The following is a 23,033-nucleotide window of genomic DNA, read 5'->3' on the forward strand; positions in this document are numbered from 1 at the left end:
AGCTTTGAGCTTCAAATTTGGTGTTAAATATGCACAGCTGATGGAAATAAAGCACGGAAAAAATAAGTAACAGTGGATATGAATTGGCTGGAGGAGCCTGAAGGCCTCCCTTCTCCCCGGAGTGCCTTCCTTAGGTCAGAAGCTGTTGCTGATTACGCAGCTGGGGCTGTGTTCCCTCCTAGGACCCTGTTTCTCCTGGACAGGCCCATCCCAAGGGCAGATTCAGGCAAGTTGGTTGGTTAGGCTGAGCTGGCAGGAGTGCAGGGTCATTCCCCTCCAGGGAAATGGAGGGGGGACCTCTCCCCCTGGAGGTGCAGAACGGGTCCCTGCTGCCGTGGGGGCTGCGCTGGGCTCCTCGGGGGTGAGACAGACAAGATGTGGCTGCTGCACAGGCTGTTCTGTCCTCCCCTCAACACTGATCCAGCTTTGAACTCATTTTCCCGAGGACAACAAAAAGGATGGAGACAACTGCTGCCCAGATTTTGTATCCTGCTGTCACCGTGCCAATTAAGGAAAGGGTTGCCATATTTTATTACTTTTTTCGTTAATGCACGGGTGGAGCAGCATAGCTCTTCTAAAGCCTCATTCTTGGAAGGGGCTGAACAATCTCGGCTGGAGCTTTTTTGAGGGGGAGGGGAAGTTAAAAAACAAAAAAAAGAGGGATAAAAAGGGGAAGGGGAAATAAATAATCATATTTGTTGTGGAAAATACCAACCTTCAGAATTAACATTCGTGTGAACACATCTAGATATTCTGATGTGAGACTCTGAAGGCTGGCCAAATTCTGCCTAAGGTTGATGCTGGGGGAGACCAGAGGGAATCTTATGTAGACTTGGAAAACATGGGTAAAAATGGGGCCTGGATGCTGCTAGAGGGGAAAACGTGGATTTTGGGTTGGCTGCCTGTGGCCTCAGGTGATGTACACCAGGATGTCCCCCTCCCAGGCATGGATGGGGTGATGGTGGGCATCATCCCTCCTTCCACATCTCTTCTTCCTTCTTCCCTTGGTGCCAAACCTCTGCATCTTTCCTGACAAACCCATGAGCTTGAGGCAGTGATGAAATGCTTTTAATATTTTGAGAATAGTAATCTGGGAGAAGAGGTGGGGAAACCTTTGTATCTGAGAACCCTTGGGGTAACTTGCCAAGGGTAACCCGTACACCCTCACCACACTCCTGCTGCTCCAGGCTGGCACAGAGGGCTTGGAGACCATCTGGGCTGGAAGTAAAATCAGCAGTCACTGTGTCCCAGAGGACCTGGCACTGGCTCTGCACTGGCCCTGCATCATCCTCAGCTCTGCCCACCCTGGGGTTTACTGCCCTTCCCTATCTCTTCTGTCATTAGTCATATATTTATGTTAGTCATTGATTTCCCACCCCCTCCCCCTTTTCCCTCAGTTTTGGGCAAAGCTCAGATCAACACCAAACAGTGTGTGGTTGGATGTCACGTGTTGTTAACCTGCTGCTGCTGCACGCTGTCATTACAGGCCAGCATGGACAGGGCCACTGACTCTTGGGCACAAGGGACACGAGGCCGTCTATAAACAGTGTTAGTATTTTATAACTTTTATATTTAGGGAATTAATGACCTAAAGAAAGCAGATTTTAATCCAATCAACTATTCCTTGAGCTGTGTCAGTCCTGGACATCAAAGAGAACATCAAAGTGAGAGAGGCATGAAAGGCTGTGATGGCAGCATGGCTGCTTTGCCAGGTGTAGCATCTTGGAGCAGGGTTCCCCTCCCTTCTTCGAGGGGGCTCCTGCACCTCCAGCAGGGTTCCTGCAGCTCAGGCAGGCTCCTGTCCCTGTTCTGTACTGCCTTTGAGCAGGCTCCTGGGCCTTCTGCACACCTCCGACAGGGCTCCTGCTCCTGTCCCAGCCTGAGGCTCTTCTTGCATATGTCACAGGAGAAAGCTCTTGTCCCAGCAAGGAAAACAAGATTAATGTACAAATGTCCCTCAGCAGCAGAACTGAAGGCTGTTTAAAGCTTTTGCATTGTTTTCCCTTGGATAGCAACGGAGCTGCATGTGAAGCCTGGAGTTGGATGTGGGAGTGTGAGATGCTGCTCCCTGGGACAGCTGGTTCTGGCAAGGTGTTGGAGAGCCTCTCACGCCAATCCCGATTCTTAAGTTATTTTCTCAGTCTCAGGCTATGAAACAAATCCTGTTCTTGTCTTTTCTTCTTTTTGTCTTTGTGGCTGCTGACCAGGGAGAGCCCATGAGTGAGCCCGGGGCTCTCGGGGCCAGGCAGCCGCTGTGTGCCCAGCTCTGGCACAGCAGGGACCGCTCCCAGTGTGCCAGCCCAGGTGCCAGGAGGTGCCCCGAGCTCTGGGGTGTGCTGGGACCCCTCATCCTGCCAGGCCTGCAGCCTGGGGAGCCCACTGGATGCAGGGCAGCCTGAAGAGCCAGCAGGCACAGGGCCAGGAGCGCTTCCTCCCCGCTGCTTTCCCATGGCTGCGGCAGCTCCGAGCCTTCAGAGACCCTCCATGGGCTGTGAGGAAGCTGCTGGGAACCCTCGTGCTCCTCTGCCTCTTTGGATCCAGCAGCTTCTCCCCTGTCTTTCTTGGGGAAAAGAAAAATAATTTTAAATGTGTGTGTGTGTGTGTGTGTGTGTGTGTGTGTGTGTGTGTGCAAGGATGCATTTCGCCAGCAAGAGCTGCTTCAGCATGAAGGTGTCAAAATATCCAATGGATTTATTTTATAAGCCCCTTGAGCAGGCGCAGGGCAGAGCTCAGGCTTTCCTCCAGGCATATCCTATTTCAGACAGTGGGGAAGAGATGGTGCACTGGGGTGGGGGTGCTGGAACTGATGTGTACGTGGCACGGGGGTGGGCATGTCCCAGCATGGCACCTGTGTAGTTTGCCATTTGCAGGTGCCAGCAGCAGCCTGGGGCTTCCAGCAGCCAGACCCTCTCCTGCTGTTGGGTCATCCCCCTACACTTTGGTTACAGCCCTTTTTCATGGAATCCTAGACTGGTTTGGTTTGGAAGGACCTTAAAGCTCGTCCAATTGCAATCCCCTGCCACGGCAGGGACACCTTCTGCTATGTCAGGTTGTTTCAAGTGCCCTCCAGCACTTGATCCAGGGATCCACAGCTTCTCTGGGCAACCTGTGCCAGGGCCTGCCCACCCTTACAGGGAAGGGTTTTTCCTCTTCTCCCCAGGCAGAGCCTGTACACCACACGAGAATGTTCCAGGGGAGAAAACAGGTCTGGGCTGGGCACCACCTTGCTTCCCACAGGGTCAGTTCCTGCAGCAGTGCCAGGGTGAGGGGTCCCTGTGGCTGTGACTGAGCAGGGCTCTCCTCACACCCACAGTGAAGGACACCACAGTGGGCATCCCTCGGAGCCTGCCTTGCTGTGGCTGAGGAAAGCAGGAGGTACCACTTGTGCACTGGGTGGTGGGTGAGAAGGGAGAGGCTGCATCTGGCTCCGTGTCAGTACATGACTGATTGGGAACGTGCTGGGATGCTGGCAGAGGCTGGGTAGCACTTGGGGTGCAGCTCCTGGTGCTCTGCAAACCAGAGTTGGGAGCAGCAGGTTGAGTTGCCTGCTGGGAGCTGTTTTCCAGCCTCGCGCAAGGGAAGGGAGCTAAAAATACAGCTTGTTTGCCTCCAGCTGGAGTTGATTTAGGTATCCCTGGCTGTTGTGGAGTGCAGCAGAGGACAGCCAGTAGTGGAAGTTTCCCAACTATAATTTCGCTGCTGTGCCCTCCCCATCCTGCTCCAAAAAGCAATGGCCAGGAAAAGCAGGGGGCAGGATGGGTGTTAAGAGCTCCCAACCTGCTATGCTCAGAGTTTCCACTACTTGATTTGCTTTTTCTCCTTCAGCAGAAGCAGGCCTGGAACTGCTGGAGGGGATGTTAAGAGGTTTATGTGTGCCATGCAGAACAGCCCTTCTGCATGGAACGTCAGCACGGCCACGCCCCACTTTTGGCAGCACATACCAGCACAAACATGAAATCATGTGGTTTCTCCTAGTTTTGTCTCCAGCCCTACGGTCCAGGTCCTGCCCTGGCTGGGCTGGAAGGTGTGAGAGGAGCTGCTGCTCCTCCTCTCCCATCCCCTGCATTGGGCTCCTGTCCTGCTGCAGCTGCAGGCTCTGCTCCATGTGGGGTGAGACAGCTCCGGCCTGTGCTGGCAGGGGCCTGGCAGGGCTGGAGTTGGCAGAATGCAGAGGATGTCAGGGTGTCATGGGGCTGATGTGTCCAACCCCCCAGGCACCTGCTGCTGGAGGAGAGGAGCAGCCCAGGAGTGACGTTCCCCCTCCTTGCACAGCCCCCAAAATATCCTAGGCTAGCTCAGAGGTAAGCAGGTTGTGAAGGGGAGGAATATCAGAAGATGGCAAAGATTTCCAAAAGAGGATCTTACCCCAGATATGTTGGTTCAGCTCTCTTTATTTTGTGATGTCCATGTGGAGAGCGGGGCACAAGAGGACGAACAGGAAATGTCAGGGGTCTGTACAGACTTTGGACAGGGTGGGCTTCCCTGGCTCTCCCCCAACCCCGTTGGGGCAGGAAGGAGGGGTCCAGGGTTATCTGATCAGAGTCACAGGGTCCCGGGGAAGGGGGAATAGAGTGCCCATGAGCTCACTGTAACACCGGAGAGCAGCTGTCATCTCACATCTCTGCTCTCCCTCCGTGCAGGTTCCTGACCACCTTCCCTGGTTTTTGATGCTGAATCAGGATTGTGTTCACTAAAGATGGAAACACTGGAGTCAGAATTGACCTGCCCAATCTGTCTGGAGTTATTCGAGGACCCCCTCCTGCTGCCCTGTGCCCACAGCCTCTGCTTCAGCTGTGCCCACCGCATTCTGGTGTCCAGCTGCTCCTCCAGCGAGTCCATCGAGCCCATCACCGCCTTCCAGTGCCCCACGTGCCGCTATGTCATCTCCCTCAACCACCGGGGCCTGGAGGGCCTCAAGAGGAATGTGACCCTGCAGAACATCATCGACCGCTTCCAGAAGGCGTCGCTGAGCGGCCCCAACTCCCCCAGCGAGAGCCGCCGCGAGAGGACCTACCGCAACAGCCCTACCATGTCCGTGGCCGGCGAGAGGATTGCCTGCCAGTTCTGCGAGCAGGATCCGCCCCGCGACGCCGTCAAGACCTGCATCACCTGCGAGGTGTCCTACTGCGACCGCTGCCTGCGCGCCACCCACCCCAACAAGAAGCCCTTCACCAGCCACCGGCTGGTGGAGCCCGTGCCCGACGCGCACTTCCGCGGACTGACGTGCCTGGAGCACGAGAACGAGAAGGTGAACATGTACTGTGTCGCCGATGACCAGCTCATCTGTGCCTTATGTAAACTGGTGGGCCGCCACCGGGACCACCAAGTGGCATCGCTCAGCGATCGCTTCGAGAAGCTGAAGGTAAGGACGTGGGATTCCTCCGGAGCGCTCCGAAGCTCAGTCTTTATGTGGGAGCTGAGGTTGTGGCGAATGTGATGTGAACCTGCGTGGATGATGTTTGACCTTTATGAAGTTTGAAATCTCCCTCTGCCCCCCATGCATTCACTTTTCATTCCTTTTTTTTTTTTTTTAATAAAAAAACCTGCAAGTGCCGTCTGAGGTCATGCTGGTGAGGCGTAACTGTGGCAGCAGTCATGTTCCCATTAGAACCCTGCTCATGCCTTTCTCAGCCGCTGCTTCCTCTGGCCTTTCTCCCTTCATGTTCCAGGCTCATTCTGCCCCAGAAGCGCTTTTCTGGGATCTTTGACCTGTTCATGTTCAGAACAAAACCACTCTCTCTACTCATGTGTTTTGAGGGCAGAAGGAATACTTCAATGCTCCAGCAAAAACACAGAACACCTGGGGATTTTTTGCACAGACCAGATTATTTTTTCCTCTTTGTTTTTAAACAAACTGGTGCCTGGAAAGAAATCTTCCTAGATGTCCAGTTTCTTGGGCTGGTTTCCCACCTCCCTGTCTCCAGACTCTCCTGAACTTGCTGTGAGGTGCCCATTGCTGTGACTAAAGACCCCAGATGGCATGAGGAATAGGATGGGATGTCCTGGGTGTTTCTTCCTCATATTCCAGCCACCAGGCTTGGCTTTGGGTTAGTGCTGCCAAATGAGGCCTGGGGAGGCTTGCTTTTCCTGCCAATCTCCCATCTCATCATCCTCACCTAAGCTTCCCCGGTGTGCAGAGCTGCGCCAGCAGCCCTGTCTGTAGTCCAGGACATTCTTTTTCCATGAGGAAATGTCTCAATTAGCAAATTGGAAACCTTTGAAAGCAGTGACCATGTATGTTTGCATGCAGTAAAGCCTGGGCAGAGAAGTTAAAACCTTGGAATATTCCTCCCTGATCTAGCCTGTTCCAGCCAGGCAAATCCTTTTGAGGAAGCCTAGCAGGTTGCCAGAACACTATTCTTGTCCCTTTTAAATAAGAATCTGATTTTGGCCATGGATGGAAGCTTTCCTCTGCTGAAACCATTTTTCCAGTGTCATTCATCCTGCCCAGCTCCTCAGTCTCTGCAGGGCTGGAGCTGCTGGGGGAGCGGGGGTGAAGGTGACCAAGCTACCTGGAGAGGACCTCGATGTGTGTCCTTCTTCTGCTTCATCCTCCAGCACATCCCTGCCTCTGGCTGTGCATTGGTGGGGGTGGTTTTGGGTGTTTCTTTTCCTGACACTCTGCCTCCACTGCAGAGATTGCTCAGGATCGATGCCGGGCTTCACCAACAGAGCCAGTTTTGTTCTGGCATCTTGTGCCATCTCCTTACATGGTCTCGGTCCAAGCTTCAACCACTGTGTGCTCCTTGGCAGCAATGAAAATCCTTGCAAGTACCTGAAATACTCAAAATCCTTAAATATGTGCTGATAGGATGCTGCTGCCGGGGAATCTGTGGCCAGTGGAGCAGCTGCTGCCTCCCATGTCCCGTGCCCATGGCAGGGCTCTGCCCCTCTGTCCCCTCCTCAGGACGTCACTGGTGAGCTCAGAGGCTGCTCCCAGAGCTCTGCAAGGCTCTCGGGCAGCCAGCAGTGAGCAGATGCACTTAATCCCTGGCTTTGATCCCGCATCCTGAGTGAGCTGGGAACGCCTTTCAAGTTAGATTTTTTTGAAGAAAAATTGGATTTTTGAAGTGAGTAACTTCCTGTTGTCAGAAGGGCTGTGCTTTCCACAGAAATCTTTGGTGGGGAATTTTTTTTGTCTCTTTAGAAGAGCTGAGTGCCTGAAACTGGACTAGTATGTGTAAATGAGAAACCTTCTCCCAGTGCTCCCCTTTCTTCCAAGCTGGTTTTACATCTAAAGTCTCCAGCGTGTGCCGGCAGCCTGGCTTCCCCGTGGATGCTCTGCAATGATCCATCCATACTGTACTATACACCTCCAGATGCTTTAGGAACCATCTTTAATCCCTTTAATGCACATGATGGGTTTATTTTGTGCATCTTCAACTCCATTTGTTTATGTTGTAAATTACAATTCCAGCCGGTGTGAGCAGTTTTCTGGATTTGAGCAGGGACCACATGGGTGCCAGGCAGGATGGGGCAGAGGATGGAGTGCTGGGTCATGTCCAGGAGCTTTGTGAAGCTGGGGTGCCAGGCATGGATGCAGTGTTTCCCTGGGAAGGTTGATGTCAAGGGTTATCAGCTGCAGATACCATTCCATGGTTCTCTGAGTCCCCATTCCAGCAGGCAGCTCCTGCTGTGGGAGCATCCAGCAGGATGGTGGTGCTTGTTTTCCCTCTCGGTGGGTGTGGGAGGGGTCGAGATGTTGAGCTCCGGCTGGAAGTCGACATTAAAGATGAAATTAAAACTGTGTGTGGATTAAGAGCAAAACAAATGGCCTGACCTAGATAGAGCGAGTGCCCGGACAGCAGTGCATTATCTGCCTGCTGAAATCTTAGCCAATTATAAATTCAGATTGCTTGAAATTTGTCATTGGCATCCTGCCTGCCCGGGTCCTGCCCACGCTGCGGTGCCAGGGCTGGGGCAGGGTCACGCTGGGGGACACAGCAAGAGCAGCTCTGTGCGCAGAGCTCCAGCTGGCTCCTCCGTCCACGAGTTCTGGTGCAAGGAGTATTTGAAGAAAGGATTTTGCCTTAATTACTGGCCACTGTCAGTGGCTTTTCTGTGAGCTCTGATCCCTTTAAAGAGCCAGAGAAGGGCCAGCTTCGAGGAGGCTTTTCCTTTGCTGGCGCTGAGTCTTCTGTAGATTGACAGGCTGGAAATATGCAAAAGAAAGAGAAGTGTGGTGTTTTGTAACACATCTGCTCTCTGCTGGAGAAAGAGCCATGAGCCAGGTGGAAAACCCATCCTCTGTTACCTGTCAGAGCAGCACTGCCTCCCGTGGGGCTGTGGGAGTGAGACCAGGGTTAACAAAGCCTCCCTGCGCTGACAAATGGTGCAGAGAGCTGGTAGTGATTCCAAGGCTTTTAGGAGAGTGGTAGGGTAGAAAATTGAGGAAAATCCTCCATCACGCCTCCCCGTGGGACTTGCTCACCTGGGAGCTGCGAGTGTGTTCCCACTAGTGCAGGGTGAGTCACAGATTGCTGCTTTATTTATAATTTACTGCACTACCATGGGGCTCAGAGGAATTTTGGTGTGTATATCTCTGTTTCTTCACACCAAGAAGAGTCAGCTGAGGACAAGGGCTGCAGTTGTGACTGCTGAGACTCCCACAGAACAGATGGGGGCAGTTCCCCGCAGGAACAGGGCTCTGGTGGTGTCGGAGCTGTTGGCCCCCGAGCCCTGAACTAGGGATGCTTTGGCTGCTTTATTTCCAGAAGGGGAGACAAGGGGATGCAGCCCCAGCCAAGGCTCACTCCAGGTCGGTGGTGGTGGAGGCTGGAGCCCCCCACTGCTGTGGGGACCTGAGGAAGGGACACGTGTCCCCTCAGGTGCCACAGCCTCGGCTGTGTGGGCAAGGGGGCTTTGGGCCCCCCAGCTCAGCCATGAGCTGTTCAACAGCTCTGGGTGTTTTTAGTGTTACCTCAGAGCTAGTTTGTTATCTAGTGACCTCCCTGAGCAGGGAAACCACACACCAGGGTCCCCACCACAGGGTTCTCATCCCCATGGTTGCCCTCAGGGGCAGAGCAGCAAGTGCTCTGCTGACACTGAACCCCCAGAAGATCATCCTCATCCCTGCTTAAATACTGACTGGAGGTCACAGGGGCCAGGAACCAGCGCTGAGAGCTGGGATCTTTGATCATTTGCTTTGCTTCCCAGAAATCTTTTTAGGGAGGGTTTTCTTTTTTATCTTATTAATAACTAAGCTATTATGGATATTGAGATAGCAGAGCTGCAAACTGCTTTGATTCGATTAATCTCTCACTTTTTCCAAATCTACATTCACATCCAAGATGATTTCAACGTTGCTATCGCAAGAGCAGCTTGAGCTGGAAAATGAAAGCATAAAACAGTGTGAAAATCCCTTGGTGATCCTATGTTTGGGATGAGGCTGGAGGATTCATCTCTAGCCTTTGTATCCTGGAAGATGGCAGCCCAGAACTGGAGTCGTGCCTCTCTGGAGGCAGAAGGATGGTTTGCAGATGAGGTTCTTTTTAAATAACAGGTGTCACTTTCTTTGATCAAAGTCCTGTGTTTCTGCAGCGGGGTGTGGTTGCCTGTCTGCTTCTCCCTCCTGAGGTGTTGAGAAAGGGCTCCCTTTCAGGCAACCCTCTTGCACGGAGGGGCTGTGGAGGGTGTGAGTCTCCATCCTTCCCATCCACTGGCTGCATTTCTGGACAGCTCACAGCTGCTGCATTTTCTATTTTATTTGGGTTTTTTTCCCTCTTTCTGCTCCTGGCACTTCAGCCACCTCAGTGACCAGCCCTGCCTGAAGGCTGTCTGTGCTGGGCAGAGCTCAGTGGGATGGGACAAGGGGTCTTGAGCTGCTTACATTGGAAGGTACCACCCTTTGGAGGAAGCAAAATCTATTTTTTGCTTTAAAAAATGCATAGCCAGCAGTTGGAGAGCTGCTCTTGTAGCCCTGCCTGAAGGCTGGGCAGCAGTGCTGTCCCAGGAGCAGCACTGGGGTGGTGGAGGGGGCTGTGTGCCCCTGCATCTCCTGGGCTGCATGCAGGGTGGCTGCTGCAAGGCTGCCAGCCCTCCTCCCCTGCACCACCTCCCTGGCAGGTGGAGGAGCAGCAATGCTGTCTCTCTCCCCACAGCTGGCAGCCCTCCGTTCCCCAAACAACCAGCAGCTCTGCCTAGGGATTGATATTCCTGCCCTGAGTAGCTCTTGTTTAATATTCAGGATATATTGCATTTGGGCACAATGAATATTCAAGAGTGGGAATGAGCAGAGCTCAGCTAATGCTGCTGGCTGAGCGCTGGGGGTGATGCTGGCTCTCCTCAGGCTCTGCTTGGTGATTCCTGGCATGTGTGTCCCTGAAAAATGGGTCCCAGCAACACTCAGTGGCTTTGAGTAATTTGGAAAGTCGGCTACGTGCAGTTGAGTGTCAGATGAATTTCTCAGAAGGCTCAAAACCTTGCTCTCTGATACTGAATATTGCTATTATTATCACATTAGCCTGTGAAACACCTGACAGGTGTAATTAAGTGATTTTACCTTGACAGCTGATGTGTTGTTTTTTTTTTTAAAGAAACAACTTTGAATACCCAATTGAAGTAGTTTGATGTGCCTTTTTGTAGAAATCAATATGCAGTAGCAGCACATCTGCTGATAAATCCTCCTGTGTCAGGAGTGGAGATGGATCTCAGGGACCTTGAGAAGGAGCGGGGTTACCTTACCAGCTGTAGGCTGGTTCTGCAGTGTCCCAGCTCCTGCTTTGTGCTTCCAGGATCTCCAGGGAAACATCCTCTTGCTGAAATGTGCTTGTTGGCTACTGTGGAGCGGGGCACATCTCCCAGAGCTGACAGATTCTGCTCCCCATGGGAGCTGTGACCCTTCATTTGACCTCAAAGATCTTTTCCACCCCAAAGGATTCTGTGAGCAGTGGCAGATCAGCCCACCTGGGTTTGATCTCTATCAACAAACAGGTAGGTCTGTGATGAGGAAAGCAGGGGTGTGTCCCCAGAATTTTCTGAGCTGGCTTCCAGATGAACAAGTTCTTGCATCTCTGATTCTGCTTCTGAGCTCTTGGCTGGGTGGTCGTAGGAGGGGCACATTTGGAGCAGCTGCAGAGCCCTGCCCTTGCAGGTGTCATGGCCCTGCAGTGCTGTGTGATGTGCAGTGGGAGCATATAAAGTCTGTACATGTGAGGTAGAGTGTTACAGTGAGCTCATGGGCACTCTGTGCCCCCTTCCCCAGGACTCTGTGACACTGATCAGATAACCCTGGACCCTCCTTCCTGCCCCAATGGGGCTGGGGGAGAACCAGGGAAGCCCACCCTGTCCAAAGTCTATATTGACCCCTGACATTTCCTGTTCGTCCTCTTTTGCCCCGCTCTCCCCTGGACACCACAGAATAAAGAGAGCTGAACCAATGTATTTTGGGGTAAGATCCTCTTTTGGAAATCTTTGCCATCTCCTGATACTCCTCCCCTCACAGCCTTGGATCTCTGGGCTAGCCTGATACTCAGGGGGCTGTGTGAGGGGGAACGTCAGGAGAGCATTGTGTCAGGAGGTGGGAGGGGAGGCTGTGCAGCCAGGCTGGGTGGCAGCACTGGAGTGGCACCGAGTGTGAGTCCTGCTGACTTGCTGCACCCATGAGGCACCCAGTCCCCCTGTGCTGGGCTCTGCTCGTGCACAGCAGGGTTAGGGGCTGTGTCTGTGGGAGCCAGGCCCTTTGTGGCATAATAGATCAGTGTCCTTGGCTCTTGCTGCGTGCAGCAAACAGACTCTCAGATATGAGGAGCGGGGATATTTCCAATCATCTTAGTCTCTGTGGCATGGATTAGGCATTTCCTGGTCATGCTGGTTGCCCTCCCTTCATTTGGTTGGTTTGGGAGAGCATTTTGCTTTAATGGGAACATGTCCAGCAGTGTTCTTGGGAGGGATTTCAAACACCACCACCAGTGTGAGCTCTCCTTGGCTCTGACCCCATCAGCTCTGTGCTTGTGGGGCTTCACCAGATGTGCTCCAGGATGGAGGGACCTGGGCAGCCGAGGGCAGGACGGGCTCCTGCCCCATGGCCAGAGGTGTGAGCAGCCACAGTGGCCAGGGAATTGGGTGGGATGTCCCAGCAGGAAACACCTTTTCCTCCTGAGAAAGCTGTTGGATAAATCTGCATCCTGCTATCCCGTGCACCTCCTCTGAGCATGGCCCTTTTAGAGCCCATTGTGAGCACTCCGGCTTTCCCAAGCATTCACATCTGCTTGTGAAAGGCTGGGATTTGGGCATTTTAGTATTCAAAATCATCACAATATGCAGCCAAATACTTGTGAGCCAGCTGAACCCCTTTGTGCTCTTGAGGGCATCTTTGGTTTATGGGATAAGCTTAGCGAATAATGTGTAAAAAGGTGTGTGTCATGCAGGATGTGCCAAAATGATAAATCCAGATTCCTCCCTTGTTTCTCCAGAGGGCTTTTGGGAACCAGACATCCGGTATCCAAAAGAAAACACGCACGGGTTGTCTTTCAGCATGAGTTCTTTGGCTTTGTTTGTTTATTTTTATGATGATGGTAATTGGAAACTAAAGGTCGAGAGACAAGAGAGCCTGATGGATGTACTCACTGCAGCTTTGTGTCCTGGCTGGAGTCAGATACTTGTGGCAGAGTGATCCATAAAAATCCAACCTCTAATGGAAAACATGAAAAAAACAAGCCCCTTCTTTGGCCTGCCAAGGAAGGAGTCGTGTCCTGCCTGAAGCTGTCCCAGTACTATAGAGAAGGAGAGGTTTCCAAGTGGTTCAGGGGTAATGGAGCTGCAGCATGATGCATGATAAAACCCATACCTCTTTCTGAAGTGTGTTTGTAAAGATTCATCTCAAAATAACTCACCCTGAGTATTTCCATACTGCTCGGAATGGCGTTTTTCCTGGATAAGTGGTCCACAGAACCATTTTTTATTAACACTGGATGGAGGATTGTGCATTTATTGGGTGCAGAAGTTGAAAGCTGGCTATTCCCTGATGGCATCTGCAGGCATAAAGCTGAGCCAGGATGCTGGGAAGCTGTGAGCCCATGGTGGAGTCAAGAACATTGATGTTCTCGGAGACTAATGACTAGGTTAAAGGCAGCAGAGTATGAATTTCTTTTCAGCCACATCTGCTTCCAACAGTCAGATCCAGCAGGAAGCCACGCAGGCTGGAAAATGGAAGGATGCTTAGAGAGGGTGTTAAGGAGAAAGCAGCTGGGGCAGGGTGGGGGGTTAGGAATGTGTTTTAGGAATGCTGTTTGCAACATAAACGTACTGGTTTTGTTTGGAATGTGCCAGGTGAGGACAGAGCAGGTTATTTATTGCAGAGATGAAGGTGGGACATACGTGGTGGCTTCCATTGCATTCTCCTCCCAGACACTCCCAGGCGCCAGTACAGGGCTCTTGAGGTATTGTCCTCCAGTGGCAGGGCTGGAGAAAAGGATGCAGTGGCATCTCTTCCCCAGTCCCTCGGGAAGCATCAATCTACTGGCAAAAGCCAAGGGGCTGCAATTCCTACTGTCACAGCCACCCCCTCCAGCTCAGGAGGCTCTGGAAGTGGTGGGACATAGGCAAGCTGAGTAAACAAGGACTCAGCCCACCTCCAGGGGCCATGGAGCAGGGCATGGGATGCAGTGATGTCTCACCAGGCAAGGTCAGGCTCTGCCCACTCCCACAGCCTGCCTGTATCTGCGGTGTGGCTTCCACGTGGCATCACACTGCTCTGGGCCTTGGCAAGCCCCTGCTGTGGTGCCATCCCAGGGGCAGATTGCTCCCTGGGATGCTCCTGGGCTTCCTGGCCCTTTGGAATGCCAGCACTGAGCTGTGCATCAGGGGTAGGGGAGATTCACAGCTGCTGTGGGTCACTTCACAGTGCCACGGGCTCAGAGGGGGCTGGTGCTATTCCATTGGGGCTGGAGGAGTCCTGGGGTTTTGCTTTAATCTTACAAGTCACGAGACTAAAGGGTGAATTTTTAACAGAGCCGGGCTACAGGTGATGTGTGCAAGGCTGAAGTCTCCCACTGAGCAGCAGTTTGTCCAGTTCCAGGTGTGAGCTGTGATGTGCCAGCTTTCTCCACCCATGGGGTCAGAGCATTTCCCTTGGGAACAGCCTCTCACCCAAGGGGTCAGAGCATTTCCCTTGGGAATAGCCTCTCACCCATGGGGTCAGAGCATTTCCCTTGGGAATAGCCTCTCACCCAAGGGGTCAGAGCATTTCCCTTGGGAATAGCCTCTCACCCAAGGGGTCAGAGCATTTCCCTTGGGAATAGCCTCTCACCCATGGGGTCAGAGCATTTCCCTTGGGAATAGCCTCTCACCCATGGGATCAGAGCATTTCCTTTGGGAATAGCCTCTCACCCAAGGGGTCAGAGCATTTCCCTTGGGAATAGCCTCTCACCCATGGGATCAGAGCATTTCCCTTGGGAATAGCCTCTCACCCAAGGGGTCAGAGCATTTCCCTTGGGAATAGCCTCTCACCCATGGGATCAGAGCATTTCCCTTGGGAATAGCCTCTCACCCAAGGGGTCAGAGCATTTCCCTTGGGAATAGCCTCTCACCCATGGGATCAGAGCATTTCCCTTGGGAATAGCCTCTCACCCATGGGATCAGAGCATTTCCCTTGGGAATAGCCTCTCACCCAAGGGGTCAGAGCATTTCCCTTGGGAATAGCCTCTCACCCATGGGATCAGAGCATTTCCCTTGGGAATAGCCTCTCACCCAAGGGGTCAGAGCATTTCCCTTGGGAATGCTCTCTCCCTTCCCCTAAGAGCATGCCCATGGGCCGTGTTGGGCTTGCTAATGCCAAGGAGTGCCAGTTGCTGCAGACCAGAGAGGAATTTGGTGTTGGTCCTTTAGCTGATGCTTCTGCTGGAGACAAAGTGCTGGTTATTTATTTCTTGGTCTTCTCTATGTTTGGGCTTTCCTTGGGCACATCTCCCAAGCACCCCTCCCCTGCAGGCAGCATTCCCAGCAGTACAGTGGATTTGGGGGTGGCAAATGCAGCCAGGACCTGCAGTTTGGGCATCTGTGTTCCTCCTTCTCCTCATCACCATCTGTGAGCCCTGCAATGTGCCTTAGGTGTAGCGTGGTTGTTATGCTCTGGAAGAAGAGAAATTATTGTCTTAGCTCATTTTTATCTGTTTTTCCTGATTAAATGAAAGGGAAATTTATTGTTTCCCTTCCCACACAGTGATAGTGTGGCCACTGGAAAACAATCTATATTAAAGTTTAGGACTGGGAAGAGGATGAAGGAGGGTGGCACAGCCTGGGGCTAGTCCTAGGGAGGCTGAGGACCCCCTTCACCCCTTGCAATGCCCCTGCCTTGGGAAGCCCATGCCTCTGCCCTGGACCGTGTTTGCTCAGCTCCTTCTTCCCTTGCTCAAACCCAGCATTTCTGTTTCATCTGATGCCACTCGGTTCTTAAAGCTGTGATTCTGAATTTCACAGTGTTCCTTGTCAGTCTCAGCAGGAAATATGTTTGGGACCAGTTGGGAAACAGAAGGAAAAAAAATTACCAGAAGGGTTTTTTTCACTCCTTTGATCTGTATTTATTTATTTATTTATTTATTAGCAGAAAGCGCAGCGAGAGTGCAACTCATCTCCCACAATCTGTTTGCTGCTTGCTGGGTATTAGAGAATGACACCAGCTGGGCTGGTGAAAAAAGCCTTAAAAAAGAATAATCCCAAAGCCACATTAGCAATTAAACATGTCACTCCCTGAACTCTGGGGTTTAATCCATTTTCTTCCCACATTTTCTCTTCCTTTTTTTAAATTCTTTTTTTCTTATTCTCTCTTGCTTTGTTTCTGGATTCTGGTCAGAGGCCATGCCAGATGGGGGTTGTGTCTCAGACTGATGCTGAGTTATTTTATATTCTCCTCAGGATTAATTAATGCAATGCATGGGCAGCTCCTGGGTGATGCTCCTCTCTGAGGGGTGTGGGGTGAGCGGTGCATTTGGGTCAAAACTCCGAGGGCGGGGTTTGAGATGCTGAATCGTGGATTCCTTTAGGTTGGAAAAGCCCTTTTAAAATCGAGTCCAACTGCTGGAGCTCACCCTAGGTCAGGGTGGCTCTGTGTGGTGGAAAAATCCCTCCTCCAACCCGTGCTTCCAAAGGAAGGCTCAGCAGTCTCTGGTGTTCAGTCTCAAGGCAGTTTATTGCAAGTTATCTAAAAGATTTTCTTCTGGGGCTGCTGTGGTTTGCTCACAGCTCAGGCAGAGGCACACACACACCCTGACATCCTCTCTGACCCCGACTGCTTCTTCTCTCCCTGCCAGGGCTGCTGCTGTCTTTTATATGGGACATTACGTGTGACATGGTTACAGCTTTTCCCAATGCCTATTACCTATATTAAATGGGGATTTTCTACTCTAAACCAATCTGTGAGTGCCAACATCACCAAGAACATGGAGGTGAGGAAGAAGAAAGAGGAAGGACAGGGCAGGCCCAAATCCCTCCATCTTAAAACCTATGGCCCCCATATGCAAAACTAAAACCCCCCTGTACAAGTATTAAAACCCCCCTGTACAGCATTAAAAAATTCTTCCCTCTACTTTGTGACTACTTCTGCTATAATATCTAAACTTTTGCGACTTCTTATTCTTCCTGCAAGTTTGGTAAATCATTCCATGGTTCAAATCCAAAATCTGTTTCCAGCTGCCTGCCAGGGTCTCAAATGCTTCTGACCTGGATCTGGAACGTCCAGAAATGTCTGAGGGACATTTTGAGTTCTGACATTCAGCCATCAGCCAGCACCTTGTTCATCACTAACTCATGTCCTCCCAAACCCTTCCATGGTTCTAATACAGCAGCAGGGACAAAGCCCCTTTTATATGGGACCAGAGCCTTGAGAAATGACTTGGGAAGCTGGTGGGGGAACCACACCCTTCCTGTTCTGGGCAGCAGGAATGTAGGAGGGGCTGTCCTCCTGCCCACCTGCCCCCAGGCTGGGCTGCAGGGGCCGGGCTGGGGGTTTCCATCCTTTCATCCAAGCTGGGTGTGAGTAGGGCAGAGCAGGGATGCCTGGGGGTCCCGCCAGAGAGGCAGCCCTGGCACTGAGCTCCATTCATGCTGGGCTGAGGCACAGGGAGAGCGGGGAAAATTAAGGAGAATAGAGAGTAATAAACGTGACGGTTTTGGAATAATTTAAATCCAAGTCATGCCCAGCCAAGGAGTTTATTGTTCAAGTTGCCCACGGCTGAGCTTTGTGTAACCTTGGGTAAGTGAAGGGATCCTGCACACCTCTAGTATGATCTGTGGTGAGTTATTTACTGCTCAAAAGCTACTTTTTAACTGTTGTAAAACACCACGATCAAAATCTAGAAATTGAATTCTAATGGGGCTGTTCCAGAGCCCAGGCTGAGGCCTCTTGTGGAAGCCCTGCCAGCACATAAATCTGTGGCGTCAGAGGGAACAAAAAGTTCCCATTGGCAAAGATCGTCTCTAAAGAAAGATGAGGGACTTATGGGGGGGGGGGGAAGAAAGGAAGGAAAAGCAAATTAGATCAAGGTTCAGTGAGTGACCCTCAGGGTTGGGGTCTGCCAGGGGGATTGATGTGGGAGGGTTACCCTTGTGCCTTGACACCATTCAGTGTTGAAAGAGTCTTTTGACCCATCGGTGGATGAGCAGGAAAGGGGCTGCTGGAGCCAGATGGGGCCAGGAGCAGGCAGGGAAGGGGCCAGGAGCAGGCAGGAGGAGCAGGCAGGAAAGGGGTCAGGAGCAGGCAGGGAGCAGGATTCCTGCGTCAGCCTTTCATTATAATAACTCAGGATCTGCTGCAGAGAATGGCCTAAGGGTTTTGGCTGATGCAGCTGAGCTCCTGTGTGGTGGCAAGGGGTACAAAGAGGTGAGGCTGCGATTTTCCTGCATGTGGGAATTCCCGTTCTTCCTTCCATGTGCATAGTCCTCCTCTGGTGTAGCTCCAATGCTGAACTTTGTAGGGAGCTGCTGCAGGACCTTTGGGGTTCCCAGGCTCTCTCTCCCACTGGGAGTTGGGAGTCAGGCCAAGACCCTGAGGAGCTGGGATGCTCTTTGCAGCTCCCTGTGCTGCTGATGCCAGTCTGCTGCCCACCAGGCCAGCCCCAGTGGGACTTACTGGGCTGAAGGGTGCCTCTGGTTCAAGCACCATCCCAGCTATTCCAGGGGATTTGGGAAGCCCCTCCTTTGGGAGGAGAGGGGATGTGAAATCAAAATCATGTCAAGCCAAGCATCCCAGGGCTGGTATGTGTGTTATGCTGAGACTTTGTGGAGGAAAGCTCAAACGTTGACTCAAATCCACTCCAAAGGCTTGGGGGAAAAAAAAACCAAAAAAACAAAAAAACAAAACCACAAACAACACAACCAAAGCAAACCCACAAGGTGTTTGTTTATTTTCTGAAACTCTTGGGATTTTCCAGCCAGCCTCATGACTCCCTCGGGCTCTTACTCACTAGGATGGAATGGAAGGCCTGTGCTGGGCAGCCAGGGTTGGAGGGCAGGGGCTGGCAGGGGACCCAGGGGCAGGGGCTACCTGGGGGCTGCTGCTTGCCCCTCGAGAGCCCTTGTCTTGCTGCTGCATGCCAGTGATGGTGGCTCCACCTGGCCCAGGGCTCTCCCAGGGGAACAGCTGGATGCTCTTGGTCCATGCTTGGAAACCTTCTGCGTGTGGTGATGGTCTGCATTTGTGAGGAGGGGGTGACAGCGACACTGCCCCCTTATCAACCCTCCTGAGGGTCTGTGAGTGGCCCTGGAGTCCTGCCTACAGTGCTTGAGGCTCCCCTTTACTGGCTGTATCATAGAGCAGATCCGTTTCCTTCCTAGGGTGGAGGAGGGAAGGAGACTTTTCCTTTTATCAGAAATGGATGGGCTTTTTCTGGAGCAGTGAGCAAGGGCTGATGGGAGCTTTGCACTTCCCTGGGTGCAGCTTTAGCCAAGTTTGAAGCAGCTGCAGCAGGTTTTGGCATGAGCACTTACCCTGTGCTCAGCACGAAGGTTCCAGTGGTCCCTCCCCTCCGCGCTTCCCAGATGTTGTAACTTTTGGAAAAGTCTGCCTTGGGTTGGTTCCTGCTCTTGTTCCCGAAGGTGGTCTGCAGAGAGGTTTGGGCTAGGGAGCTCCTGGGGTGCTCAGTGCCACTGGCTGGCATATGGCCGTGGTTTTGGGGTGAGGAGGGCAGCAGGGCTGGGCACAGGGGCTCCCTCTGCTCTGCCCAGAGCCGCTGCCTTGGGGCACCTGCCAGCAGCGCCAGTGTGCCCAGCCCCAGGGCAGCCACGGCAGGCAGGGCTGTTTGCTCCGGGAGGGAAAACCTGTTCAGGCATTTTCTCTCGTGCCCGTTGCCGTAAGACATTGGAGCTTGAGCAATCCACGGGGCTGGTGCCCAAGATCTGCTGGATAAGCTGGCACTGGCCTTGTGCCCAGGAGCGTGTTGGGATGTGCTGGAGGAGGCCGTGGGCTCGGACCCGTGGGCTGCTGTGGGCCTCAACCCATCGGAGTCACCAGCGGTGCCCTGGCTGTGCAGGGGCATGGGCACAGGCTTTGCTGGCCCAGGATTTCTGTGGCAGCCACGGTGCCACTTGGTCTGGTGGGACTCTGGGATACAAAGGCTGTGGAAGTTCAGTGTCCACTCCACAACTCTGCCAAGTCCCCTCTAGCACCCCTTGCATTGCAGGGGCAAAAGGAGTCCCCAGGCAGCACCAAGGCTCTGGCCACGGAAGAAACTCCAAAAATGCTGTTTGTGCCATTGCTTGGTGATGGTTTTGGTGATTTTTCGGTAGGTTTAGGCATTTTGTTTACTTTTCCAGAAGCAAAAGAGCAAAGGGGTAAAGGCAGAAGGACTGGGACTCTGCTTGCGTGTGCACAAGGGGTTAAAGCCTTCTCCAGCGTTGGCACATTCACCCTGAGGCTCAGTTTGTACCGAGTGCATCTATCTCAGCATCTCCAGCGCTGGTTTGAACAGCCTCACCGTGGCTTTACATAAACAACAAATCAGCCAAAATAAGCCCCATCCCAGGCAGTTGTCGGCGTGTCGGTTCTACTTCCCAGAGAAACCCAGGGCTCTGCGTCCTGCTGCGCGCTTTGGCAGCGCCCACGCCAGACCTGCCAGCCCGGGCACGGCTGGGCCGGGCGCGGGGAGCGTTCCCAGGATCTGCCCCCGCAGCCAGGTGCTGGGGCAGGGAGCCCGGAGCGCCCGCAGAGCTCACCCAGCCTCGGCGTGGCTCGCAGCCAGCCGGGGAGAAACTCGGGGCAGGCTCCCCGGGATCTGTGGGATGGCCCGGCTGGAGGTGGGGATGAACGTGCCCCCGGCGGCTCTCACACCGTGCTGCTGCTGCTGCTGCTGAGAAGGTGGAAAGGTTGGTTCAGTGCAGGCACGTCCCACCCAAAGCAGGAGTTTGGGAGAGGTTATTTATGCGGCAGTCTCCACGGGCTTTACACCTCATAGGATCACAGAATATCCTGAGTTGGAAGGGACCCACCCCTTCTGGCCAGCTCCTCCACTTTTTCCATCCAAATTTGTTCTTCTGTCGGGAGGCGAGGAAGGGAGACCCAGGTTGTGGTGTCACCCTCCAGCCCATGCCAGCCTCTCACAGCAGGAGACAACTGTGGATGAGGGAGGAGGTCTGCCACAGGGCACATTGGCTTAATTGTCCCCATTTACTCCTGTCCTGCCCTTCCCAGCAGTGGGATGTGGGTTTCTGAACCATCCTTGGGGGGCTCTTTTTGCTCACTTGGGCAGGAACATAGCAAAACCCCAGTGGAAGAACACTTTCATCAATGGCTCCCAATGCTACTCTCCTTTGTCATCAAGGTATTAAGGGAAAGTAGCAGCTTCTTTCCTTCAGACAGGCTGCTCCCTTGTCAATCCAGAAAAAATAAGGTTGCCAGGGCTGTGTGGGGACATGCTCCAGGGTCATACTGGCTGTCCTTGGGGTGTTCAGGCATCTTTGGGATAGAGAGTACTTTGTATTGCTCAGTGCTGGGCTGTGTCTCCTGCTGCTGCTGCCTGCCTCATGCAGCTCCCTCCATCGGGGCCAGGTGCCACCAGGAATCTCTGGGTACCGTCAGTGCTGGGTGCTGTCTCTTCTGGCCCTGGTGCCCAAGTGCTGACACAAGTGCAAGGTTTGCAGCAGCCTTTTAGCCCTGACACTGAAGTTTTGTGACAATTAATCTTGCTATTCATATCAGTCTAATGAGCAGCGTTATTAGTATTATCGAGATGCCACAGTGGTAATTATATGTCTGTTTAACATGTGCTTTCAGTGCCGTTCCAATCCACTGTGATTCTGCCTGACATTATCCCACCATTAGCTTTGTTTGTTGTGTGCTGCAGAAGATAATTTGATGCTCCTAATCACTGCAATCCTCGTTAGTAAACTGTCCCCACGTGCCCGAGCTTTTGAGAGTGATGCCACAAGTGCAAGGAGTGTTTCTCTGGGAAATCTTCCCTGTTTTGGGGATTTCCTGTCCATCAGACTCTCCCTCAGAAGGGAGAGAATCTTTGGAAGATCCTGCCCCCCAAAATAAAGCAAGTAGATCTTTGCTCTAGCATCTGCAGCAGTTTCTCTGGTATTTTGCCTAGAAAAGGTTTTAAACTGAGAGGAATCCTCCAGTATGGGACAGGGGAAAGATGAGTGTGATTGCTGACACTCTCCTGGTGCTGTTCTGCCTCAGACTGTCCCTAGGCTCAGCTCCTCCGCCTGCTGCTGCAGGGATGGGGGAAGGAGTGAAAAAGGCTCCTGAGTGTGCGCAGGAGCTGCATCAACAGGGAATTAAAACCCAGCTGCTGGAGCATTTGATCAGCTTGTTTGATCATTGGAGCTGGAAGATGAATTTTCAGGGCACGCTGGGAGAGGAAAGGCTCCCGAGCGCGGGCTCTGTGTTCTGCTCTCAGGCAGTGGCAGTCAGCTCAGTGCCCCTGTCCAGCACAAGCCCCTGATGGGGAGTGTGGGGTGGGGAAGCTGTGAAAAAGGAGGGCTGAGGGACTCATATTCTAGAGTCTTGGCAATGACTCACTTGCCCTGTGTTATGCTGGGAGGGGGCTCTCTGGGGCAGCTGGTTCTGGTACTTCTGGCTGCTCAACTCAGTTCCTGCTGGTGGGATGCACCCCAGAGATGGGATGGGTATCACAGCCCTGGAGATGGGTGTTTCAGCCCAGAGATAGGTGTCACATCTTCCAGACAGATGTTTCAGTCCCAGAAATGCTGTCACAGCCCAAAGGTGGCTGTTGTAGCCCCAGAGATGGGTGTCACAGCCCCGAGATGGGTGTCACAACCCCAGAGATGAATGTAGGCAGGGTGGCTTCCTTCCCTTTGTGTTTCTTACTGAGCTTTTCCTTTCAGATGGTCCCTCCCCATCCTTGGACATTGTCAGCACAACCTCTTTGTCTTCCTCCTTCTCCTCCTTGGCCCTTGTTCCTCGTCTACTTCCAGCTCTCATCCCTTCCAGCATGGATTTTCTGATTTCAGGCTCTGCCCAGCTTCCAGATGAAGGAACTGAGAATTAATCCATAGGGACAGGATCTGGGTGCCAGTGCCATGGCAGGTAACAGTGAGGTGCTGATAGAGGCAGTAGAAGCATGAGGAGGATGAGACACCAAACAAACCTCAGGCTGGGACAAACAGACGGGCTGGAGCCTGAACCATTTGCAGACATAATTGATGCATTTATTGGCCATTAATATTTTAGATTAAAACTGTGTTCTGCAGTGTTTTGGCTCAGTAAAGCCAAATCCTGTGCCAAGCTCACAGCACAGGTCAGGCTTGGTGTCACTCCTGCCACTCGTCACCAACCTCTGGTGCCAGGTCTGACTGATCCCTGCAGAATGATCTCCTATGACTCCTGCCATAACTTAAAATGAAGGAGCTTGAGCTTCACTCTCCAGCTAATGTTGTATTTGTAATTCAAACCATTTCTTCCCGGTGTTTAGGCTTGAATTCTGCTTTGCAGCCACTTTGTGTTTCCCATTCAGTTTGGGAGAAGCCAGATCTCAATCTTGATGCGCAGCCCAGATAGTGAGGAGGTGGGGAACAGATACCTTCTTCAGAATTCTCCCTTACTTCTTGCTTAAATTTTGCTAATTTGGTTTGGGAGG

General features: G+C 52.6%; 1 protein-coding gene across 3 annotated transcripts in view; it reads left to right on the forward strand.

Moving 5' to 3' along the window:
* Positions 1-23,033, forward strand: part of MID2 (midline 2) — a 65,843-nt gene that overhangs the window by 11,218 nt on the left and 31,592 nt on the right. For all 3 annotated transcript variants that reach the window (XM_021547800.3, XM_085570710.1, XM_085570711.1), the window contains exon 2: positions 4,641-5,362. In XM_021547800.3, the coding sequence (XP_021403475.1) occupies positions 4,697-5,362 (666 nt within the window). In that variant the 5' untranslated portion in view covers positions 4,641-4,696. The remainder of the gene's footprint in view (positions 1-4,640; positions 5,363-23,033) is intronic.

This window comes from Lonchura striata, chromosome 4A (assembly GCF_050655825.1).
Source record: "Lonchura striata isolate lonStrDom1 chromosome 4A, ASM5065582v1, whole genome shotgun sequence".
In the NCBI taxonomy this organism is placed as follows: domain Eukaryota; kingdom Metazoa; phylum Chordata; class Aves; order Passeriformes; family Estrildidae; genus Lonchura; species Lonchura striata.